The 10,559-nt window shown below is 37.4% G+C and overlaps 1 protein-coding gene across 1 annotated transcript in view; it reads right to left on the bottom strand.

The window, feature by feature from the left end:
- Positions 1 to 10,559, bottom strand: part of LOC128667102 (proteasome subunit beta type-7) — a 72,795-nt gene that overhangs the window by 27,030 nt on the left and 35,206 nt on the right. Inside the window, exons 4-5 of the mRNA XM_053721996.1 lie at positions 1,921 to 2,061; positions 1,463 to 1,578 (exon numbers count right to left, since the gene is read on the bottom strand). Coding sequence (XP_053577971.1) covers positions 1,463 to 1,578; positions 1,921 to 2,061 — 257 coding nt within the window. The remainder of the gene's footprint in view (positions 1 to 1,462; positions 1,579 to 1,920; positions 2,062 to 10,559) is intronic.

Below are 10,559 nucleotides of genomic sequence, written 5' to 3' on the forward strand. Positions count from 1 at the left end.
ATATAACAATTTATATTGAATATTATAAAATGTAGCTATCAAAAATGTGTTTTAAAGGGCGATTATAGTGTTAAAATGACATGTTCTAAACCTTTGTAAAGCTATATAATTAACTCCTCAAACGGGTGAAAGGGACATGAAACCCAAATGATTTAGATAGAGAATACAATTCTAATTTACTTCTGTTATTTCATTTGCTTCCTTCTCTTGTTATTCTTTGCTGAAAGGTTTATCTAGGCAAGTTTAGGAGCAGCAGAGAACCTAGGTTCTAGCTGCTGATTGGTGGCTGCATATATATACTGATTGTGATTGGCTCACCCATGTGTTCAGTTAGAAACCATAAGTGCATTGCTGCTCCTTCAACAAATGATACCAAGAGAATAAAACGGATTAGATAATAAAAGTAAATTAGAAAGTTGTTTAAAATTGTATTCTCTATCTGAACCATGAAAGAACATTTTTGGGTTTCATGTCCCTTTAATCACATAGATAAAGTCACGCTAGTCAGCAGTGCTCTGCGGAGGTTAATCACGTAGCATTACAGCTTTTGTTTGAATAGAGTAGTTTAAATTTCTCACCTTAGAAAAATATTTTGTGATTGTATTCAACTTTAGATTTTTTATTTATATAACAAAATTTCAGTTACTGCAATAAAATTATTCGTCCCTTTAAAAAGGGATGTGAACCCCAAAATGTTCTTATGTGATTCAGACAGAGCATACAATTTAAAACAAATTACTTCTATTATTATATTTGCTTTGTTCTCATGGTATTCTTTGTTGAGGAGATACCTAAGTAGGTGTCTTGCTGCCATCTTGCAAAATTACTGCCAGACATAGTGCTTACGTATTTGCTTTTCAATAAAAGATACCAAGAGATCAAAGAAAATTTGATCATAGAAGTAAATTAGAAAGTTGTTTAAAATTGCTGCTCTATCTATCTAAAAAGAAAAAGAGAGGGAGAGAGAAATGGAGAGAAATAGAGAGAGAGAGAAATAGAGAGAGAGAGAAAGAAATTGCTGTTCTATCTGAAACACAAAATAGAAATTTGGGGTTTCATATCCTTTTAATTAGAAATCATAAACATGATGTCAAAATGTAAGGAATTGTTCTATTATAAAAAAAGTTCCCTAGCCTTGACGAGTGGGCTGAACAGGGGAATTCCTTGGGCAAGTATGAAATTTACTTGCAATTTGTATCGCAATTTGTATTGCGATTTGCGTCGCTAGTGATAAAATGACGTACTGTGACAAATCCATTAACCCATTTGGGATTTTAGTGATTGACATACATTATTGAAGGTTTAGGGTACCATTGTAGGAAAATGTGAATCAAATCTCTTGAGTGAGTTAATAATCTCAGCTGTGTCTGACACAGAATGATTGTGATTACTTTGTTAATGGTAATGGAAAAAAATATTAGAAAGATTATAATTGACCACACAGTAAATAGTTTTAGCTCACCCAAAGCAGCAAATGGAATAGCGTCCGTAGACCCATGAGGATATATACTATACAAGTGAGGCCCCTTAACATCCACTCCGCCAACAATAAGAGACGCCCCAATGTGACCCTGATATCTAAAAGGAAGAATATCAGAAATAATTTAAATTAGTATCTCAGTAACACCATAGCTTCTATATATCTGTCTATCACCTATCAATGTATCTATCTATTATCTATCTATTTGTCTGTCTGTCTGTATGTCTATCATCTATATATCTATATATATATAAGAGGGAGAGTGAGAAAGAGAGAGAGAGAAAGAGGGATAGAGAGAAAGAAAGAGAGAGAGAGAAAGAGAAAGAGGGATAGAGAGAAAGAGGGAGAGAGAGAAAGAGGGATAGAGAGAAAGAAAGATAGAGAGGGGAAATATTTAATCTCACTCTAGTCCCCTCCCCCCAGACCCTTCTCTTTGTCACCTGTACAGCAGCTGCTTTAGAATCCTGTTAGCGGTGCACACACGTGCCTGGCGTCCTGTGGACAGAGAGTGCAGGTGGAGGTTGGAAGAAAGCATCTGGGTCACATTCTCTGCATCTGCTGCCACTCCAGCCCCACAGCAACTACAAAGTATACAGAGAGGTATACTATCAGTATATGTGTAGTATATACAGAGGGGTATCCTATGAGGGTATGTGTAGTATACACAGAAAGGTATCCTATGAGGGTATGTGTAGTATATACAGAGAGGTATCCTATGAGTATATGTGTAGTATATACAGAGAGGTATCCTATGAGGGTATGTGTAGTATATACATAGAGGTATCCTATGAGGGTATGTGTAGTATATACAGAGAGGTATCATATGAGTATATGTGTAGTATATACAGAGAGGTATCCTATGAGTGTATGTGTAGTATATACAGAGAGGTATTCTATGAGGGTATGTGTAGTATATATATATAGAGAGGAATACTATGAGGGTATGTGTAGTATATATAGAGAGAGGTATTCTAAAAGGGTATGTGTAGCATATATATAGAGAGGAATACTATGAGGGTATGTGTAGTATATATATAGAGAGGAATACTATGAGGGTATGTGTAGTATATATATATATATATATATATATATATATATATAGAGAGAGAGAGAGAGAGAGAGAGAGAGAGAGAGAGAGAGAGAGAGAGAGAGAGAGAGAGAGAGAGAGAGAGAGAGAGAAAGGAATACTATGAGGGTATGTGTAGTATATATATAGAGAGGAATACTATGAGGGTATGTGTAGTATATATACAGAGAGGTGTCCTATAAGGGTATGTGTAGTATATATACAGAGAGGTATTCTATAAGGGTATGTGTAGTATATATATAGAGAGGAATACTATGAGGGTATGTATAGTATATATATAGAGAGGAATACTATGAGGGTATGTGTAGTATATATATATATATATATAGAGAGAGAGGAATACTATGAGGGTATGTGTAGTATATATACAGAGAGGTTTCCTATAAGGGTATGTGTAGTATATATACAGAGAGGTATTCTATAAGGGTATGTGTAGTATATATATAGAGAGGAATACTATGAGGGTATGTGTAGTATATATATAGAGAGGAATACTATGAGGGTATGTGTAGTATATATATATATATATATATAGAGAGAGAGAGAGAGAGAGAGAGAGAGAGAGAGAGAGAGAGAGGAATACTATGAGGGTATGTGTAGTATATATATATATATATATATATAGAGAGAGAGGAATACTATGAGGGTATGTGTAGTATATATACAGAGAGGTGTCCTATAAGGGTATGTGTAGTATATATACAGAGAGGTATTCTATAAGGGTATGTGTAGTATATATATATAGAGAGGAATACTATGAGGGTATGTGTAGTATATATACAGAGAGGTGTCCTATAAGGGTATGTGTAGTATATATACAGAGAGGTGTCCTATAAGGGTATGTGTAGTATATATACAGAGAGGTATTCTATAAGGGTATGTGTAGTATATATATAGAGAGGAATACTATGAGGGTATGTGTAGTATATATATAGAGAGGAATACTATGAGGGTATGTGTAGTATATATATATATATATATATATATATATATATATAGAGAGAGAGAGAGAGAGAGAGAGAGAGGAATACTATGAGGGTATGTGTAGTATATATATATATATATATATAGAGAGAGAGGAATACTATGAGGGTATGTGTAGTATATATACAGAGAGGTTTCCTATAAGGGTATGTGTAGTATATATACAGAGAGGTATTCTATAAGGGTATATGAAGTATATATATAGAGAGGAATACTATGAGGGTATGTGTAGTATATATATAGAGAGGAATACTATGAGGGTATGTGTAGTATATATATATATATATATATATATATATATATAGAGAGAGAGAGAGAGAGAGAGAGAGAGAGAGAGAGAGAGGAATACTATGAGGGTATGTGTAGTATATATATATATATATAGAGAGAGAGGAATACTATGAGGGTATGTGTAGTATATATACAGAGAGGTGTCCTATAAGGGTATGTGTAGTATATATACAGAGAGGTATTCTATAAGGGTATGTGTAGTATATATATAGAGAGAGGAATACTATGAGGGTATGTGTAGTATATATACAGAGAGGTGTCCTATAAGGGTATGTGTAGTATATATACAGATAGGTGTCCTATAAGGGTATGTGTAGTATATATACAGAGAGGTATTCTATAAGGGTATGTGTAGTATATATATAGAGAGGAATACTATGAGGGTATGTGTAGTATATATATAGAGAGGAATACTATGAGGGTATGTGTAGTATATATATAGAGAGGAATACTATGAGGGTATGTGTAGTATATATACAGAGAGGAATACTATGAGGTTATGTGTAGTATATACAGAGAGGTATTCTATGAGGATATGTGTAGTATATAGAGGTATCCTATGATACATATATAAATATATATATACAGATGGATAAGGTGAAGGTATGAAAGTGTCTGCAGAGATCAGATATTAAAGTCATTTTTTCTCTATTGCATCTAAAAGAGAGCATGTACAAATGTTCTTCTAACTGTTAGTTTCAAAATAAAAATAAATAAAAACTTTAACTAAGCTTTTTTCATACAGAAATATGTATAAAATAGTTCTCTTGTGTATGCAATATATAGGGCATATACAGACCTCCCAACTGACAACTCAAAAACACCCATAACCCCACCCACTATCCACTTGTGACCTGCCCCTTCTGACATGACCACACCCACAAAATGATGAGGGCCTTCCACAACCTCCAGAGTTCCTAATTCCTAGCCGCAAATTTTGAGAGTTACTATATATATTTATATATATATATATACAGTATATATAGTGACGTGCTGTCATAAGTGGCAGGTGAGGCAGTGTCCTATGTGTGTAATTACACTTTTGTTTAATGTTTAATAAAAATAAAAATAAGATTTTATATATTCTGTATATATATTTTTTTACTTGGGCCATGCTTGTGCTGGGCTGCTTTGATGTTATTCTTTTCGCCCCCTATCCTGTTTCACACTCAGATGGCGAGGGAGATAGAACAAGTTAAAAAGATTTATTGTTTTGTGCTTTAGTGAGTTCTTGCTCAGCAGTCACAAACTTATGGTCTTTTTAACTACTTGCTTGCCAGAGGTCAGAATTTCATTATATTGCCAAATGAAGAAAAATGTGTATGTGTTTATACTGTATATATATATATATATATATATATATATATATATATATATATATATATATATATAATCATGTAATGTAATGTAGTTTTAAAATGGGGCTTATTTTTTTTATATATTTACTGGCAACACTAATTGTTGAATTAACCCTTGCACTCAAACAGTTAATTAAAGTTTTTAAACAAAATAAGTGATGCCACTGTTAGAATTCTATGTTTTTTTACTGTATTAAGAGTAAACTAAATATCATAAAAAAGAAATAAACTCTAATAAAAATAAGTTTTCTGTTGCTGTTGGATGCTATTACTGCAAATATTTGTTTTAATTTGTATGGCACTGTGATATAATGCAGAACAGCATGGAGGAAGGACATATTTGATCAGTCTTTATGGGTGATAAATGTCACAGTGGATAGACATTCACAATGACAGTATCACTGTGTTCTAGTGTAGAAAGAGATTCAGTGACACCATTAGGATTATATTGGAATCTCATAAACAGGCCTTTATATTATCTGCCATCTTTGTTAACAATCATGCCTTGCTGTTAATTTATGGAAGCTAATATATAATTGTTTAAAAGAAGAACCATCATAAATAAAGCCAGATTATTTGTTTCTAATGTAATCCTTTTGGAAGTCTGAATGGGACATTGTGCCTGTTTCTGGCAGTGATAGATGAAATATTATTATTATTATTATTGGTTATTTGTAGAGCGCCAACAGATTCCGCAGCGCTAGTAGCTACTAGTAATGGTTACTGCTTTCTCATGTACTTTAGAACTGAAAGTTGAGCAATTTCTAATTATCAGAACACGGAATGCACCTTGCAGACTTATCAAGGCTAAACTTGCTACATATGTGTCCCTAATTGGCTTTAGAGGATAATAGCTACAAAACTCGTTATACTAACTTTATGACAGTGACTAGCCTTGTTGTCTGAGGAATAAAGCCCAGATTAGCTTTTCCAAATAATGCAAATTTGGACTACTGGAGAATAACTGCAGTAAAAAGTGAATTTGTTTTAAAATGTTAAAGGAGCATGAAACACAAAATATTTTTTTCTTTCTTTCATGATTCAGATAGAGCAGCAATTTTAAGCAACTTTCTAATTTACTCCTATAAAAAAATTGTCTTTATTCTCTTGCTATCTTTATTTGAAAAAGCAGGTATGTAAACTTAAGACCCGACCCATTTTTGGTTCAGCACCTGGGTAGAACTTGCTGATTGGTTGCTACATTTAGTCACCAATCAGCAAGCGCTACCCAAGTGCTGAACCTAAATTTGGGCTGGCTCTTAAGCTCACAAAACTGATTTTTCAAATAAAGATAGCAAGAGAATGAAGAAAAATGTATAATAGGAGTAAATTAGAAAGTTGCTTAAAATTGCTGCTCTATTTGAATCATGAAAGAAAAGATTTGGGTTTAGTGTCCCTTTAACTTTTGTTATCTCAGTTGCTTTTTTTCTGTTGGCATATTTTGTTGAAAAGCATACCTAGGTAGGCTAAAGAGCAGCAATACACTACTGGGAGCAGCTGGTGATGGGTGGCTGCCCATATATACCTCTTGTCATTGGCTAACCTGATGTTCAGCTAACTTCCAGTAGCGAATTTCTGTTCCTTTAACAAAGAATATTAAAGCAAATGAAGCAAATGTTATAAAATAAATTGGAAAGTTGTTAAGCATTGCATGCTCAATCTGGATCATGAGCAAAAATGTTTAGGTTTCATATCTTTTTAAGACTTTGCTGATATGTTATTCTATTGCAATAATACAGAAATGTCTTGTAATTACAAGCTATTTACTGTGCCTTTTATGCCAATAATGTGCAATTTCGCACCAGATTTCACAATGGTGCAGTTACTCTTGAAACTATCACCCACAGAAAAGTATAAATATAAAAAAAACAAATGTAAGATAAATTGTTTATTTGTTCAAGTAAAGGGACACCATGATATATTATTTTAAATATTTAGTTATGCATATAAAATATACTTTCATAATCTATTTCGTCCATTTTCATGTAATTTAGCTTTGAGAATTAGAAATCCACAATTTCTGAAATCAAGGCTACTTATCTTTCCCTAATTGGCTTTAACAGATAAGATGCAAAACAATTATTCTAACAATATGGTTGTGACTAGCCTTACTGTCTATAAGTGTTTCTGGGGTATATCATAGCCAGTGCCTCACCAGCCTCTGACCTCACCGCACATCACATATATATATATATATATATATATATATTTATACTGCATAAAAGGGAATAGTTTGTTATAGCATTTGGCCAAACAGTATTAACCCCATTCAACTGTCTTTCTTACCTGTCCTTTACACACACTGACTTCCAACCAAACACACTTGTCACAACTTATCATTGTTTGGCCAAATGATGTAACAAACTCTTAATTTTTTATACTTTTAGCTTAACTGTGTGTATCCAAGGTGGTGCTGACTATTCTGTGTGCTGTTTGATATTTTTGTGTGATTTCTCCGACTGGGCTTTGCACCCAGGCTGGTTTGTGGTTAAATGCCAGAGTCACTGATTACAAATACAGCTGCCTGCTGATGATTTATATATAGTGTTCATTTAATTAGTAGACAAATAACTATATACATACATACATATAAATGTATAATAGATAGACAGACAGACAGACAGATAGATAGATAGATAGATAGATAGATAGATAGATAGATAGATAGATAGATAGAAAGATGATATATATATATATATATATATAAATAAATGGACAGAAAGATAGACAGACAGATACATATACAGACAGACAGGAAGACAGATAGGAAGACGGATACTGGGATATAAATAAATATGATGATCTAATAAGACATTTATACACAGCTTTACACTCATTCTCATAGATAGATAGATAGATAGATAGATAGTGTAGCGGGTCTCGGTACCCCAGACTGGGTATACCTGCTAAAGTCAGCTTCCTCCCACCAAACACCAACCCATGAACCTTCACTGGATACCTGCTGCTATTAGAATAACGGCCACTGCACGTTGTTATAGCTACCCCCAAGAACATTAGCCAAGACTGAATGCTTGAGGGTCAAAATAGGAACTGCTTTATTGCACAGAAAACACAGCTTTTATACATTTCCAACAAAGGAGGGTAGTTACCACATAATCAATAGAAACAAATATTATACAATGAGACAAACATCAGACAATGGTTATTTAAACAAGATTCTAATCACATCCTGACTTACAAAAGGACAATGGATGACTCACACAATAACAGAAAGACACTTCACACCTAGATTAGATATGCATACACATAACAGCAGGGGGTCCCAGCTCAAACATTCTGAGTGTCTGAGTCTCTGAGTCTGGGGGGGGGGAGTTTGCAGCAAACAATGCTGGATTGGGCTGTCACCTTATACTCCAACAAAACACAGGAATCTTCAGGGCCCTTCAGTTCTCAGAGTCTCTGGGAATTCATGGAAATGGTGTAAACCTGAATCCAGGGAAAAAGTACTCCAAATGTACCCTGGACACCCGCCTCCCAAATCACACCGCTTCACACCTAGACAAGATATGCATACACATAACAGCAGGAGGTCCCAGCTCAAACATTCTGAGTCTAGGGGGGGGGGTTGCAGCTGGATTGGGCTGTCACCTTATACTCCAACAAAACACAGGAATCTTCAGGGCCCTTCAGTTCTCAGAGACTCTGGGAATTCATGGAAACTGGGTAAACCTGAATCCAGGGTAAAAGTACTCCAAATGTACTCTGGACACCCGCCTCTAAAATCATAGAATCCCCTCAAGATCCTGGGTCCATAGTCGGTGGGGAGGAGGCTGGCCTGCAGTCCTCTCCAAGTACAAATGTAACGGAAGCTTCCATTACATTTCCCCCCCCCCTGGGGTAGACTAACCAGGTACGAGACCTCCCACTGGTTTGGACCTGAGCCCAGCCCAAAACTTTCTTCCATTTTTGTTTTTGGCCACTGCCACTGGGGAGTTAGAATGCTGACCTCCTCTTCTTGGAACATGCTAAGCTGCTGGGGAGAGAGGTCGGCTACCTCCTCTCCCTGGAACCTGCTTTGTTGCTGGGTAGAGAGAGGCTGGCTACCTCCTCTCCCTGGAAACCGCTCTGCCGCTGGGGAGATAGGTCAGCTACCTCCTCTTCCTGGAACCGACTCTGCTGCTGTGGAGAGAGATCGGCTACATCCTCTCCCTGAAAACCGTTCTGCCGCTGGAGAGAGAGGTCAGTTACCTCCTCTCCCTGGAACTGACTCTGCTGCTGTGGAGAGAGGTCAGCTACCTCCTATCCCTGGCTTCCCGGAGCTGCTGCTGGTGCTGGGCAGAGCCCAGGGGTGCTCTGCCCTGTGGCCATCTCTTCTGCTGGAGGCTCACCGGTCTGTTCCTCCTCAGAGGAAAAGTCTATTAAATTATCAATCTCTGGAGCCTGTGGCTGGGTAGAGAAATCGACTACCTCCTCTCCCTGGGACTCCAGAGATATCACAGGTGCTGGACAGAGGCCATTGGTGCCCTGCCCTGTTGCCAGCGCTTCTACTGGTGTGGCAAGCTCAGGGCCAGGCTGCTGATCGTGGTCTAGCAGCTCATGGTAGCTCATTACTGGTTGCCACTCCTCTGGGGAAAAGTCCAATAAATACTTGATCACTGCACCAAAGCCCTCTTCAGGCTCTGAGGCATGCTGCTGAACGAGATCTAACAGCCTTTTATATGCCTTTTCTAGCTCCCACTCATGGGCATCTAGGTAATAAAGATCGTCTCTCAGTCCCGGTACTCCTTTAAGGTTTAGCCTCAGCTCTCTGTGTTCCAGTATGTCCTCCTGATGCCACTCTGCCGTACTCCCGCAGTAGGGGTCCTGTGTGAGACTTTCAAATAGCTTCCATTAAAATTTTCCCCCCTCAGGTAGACTAACCAGGTACCAGACCTCCCACTGGTTTGGACCTGAGTTAGTCGGATGGCCCAGCCCAAAACTTTCTTACATTTTTTTTTTGGCCACTGCCACTGGGGAGTGAGAATGCTGACCTCCTCTTCCTGGAACATGCTAAGCTGCTGGGGAGAGAGGTCGGCTACCTCCTCTCCCTGGAACCTGCTTTGTTGCTGGGTAGAGAGGCTGGTTACCTCCTCTCCCTGGAAACCGCTCTGCCGCTGGGGAGATAGGTCAGCTACCTCCTCTTCCTGGAACCGACTCTGCTGCTGTGGAGAGAGATCGGCTACATCCTCTCCCTGAAAACCATTCTGACGCTGGGGAGAGAGGTCAGCTACCTCCTATCCCTGGCTTCCCGGAGCTGCTGCTGGTGCTGGGCAGAGGTCAGGGGTGCTCTGCCCTGTGGCCATCTCTTCTGCTGGAGGCTCACCGGTCTGTTCCTCCTCAGAGGAAAAGTCTATTAAAT

Source organism: Bombina bombina, chromosome 7 (assembly GCF_027579735.1).
Source record: "Bombina bombina isolate aBomBom1 chromosome 7, aBomBom1.pri, whole genome shotgun sequence".
NCBI classification, from domain to species: domain Eukaryota; kingdom Metazoa; phylum Chordata; class Amphibia; order Anura; family Bombinatoridae; genus Bombina; species Bombina bombina.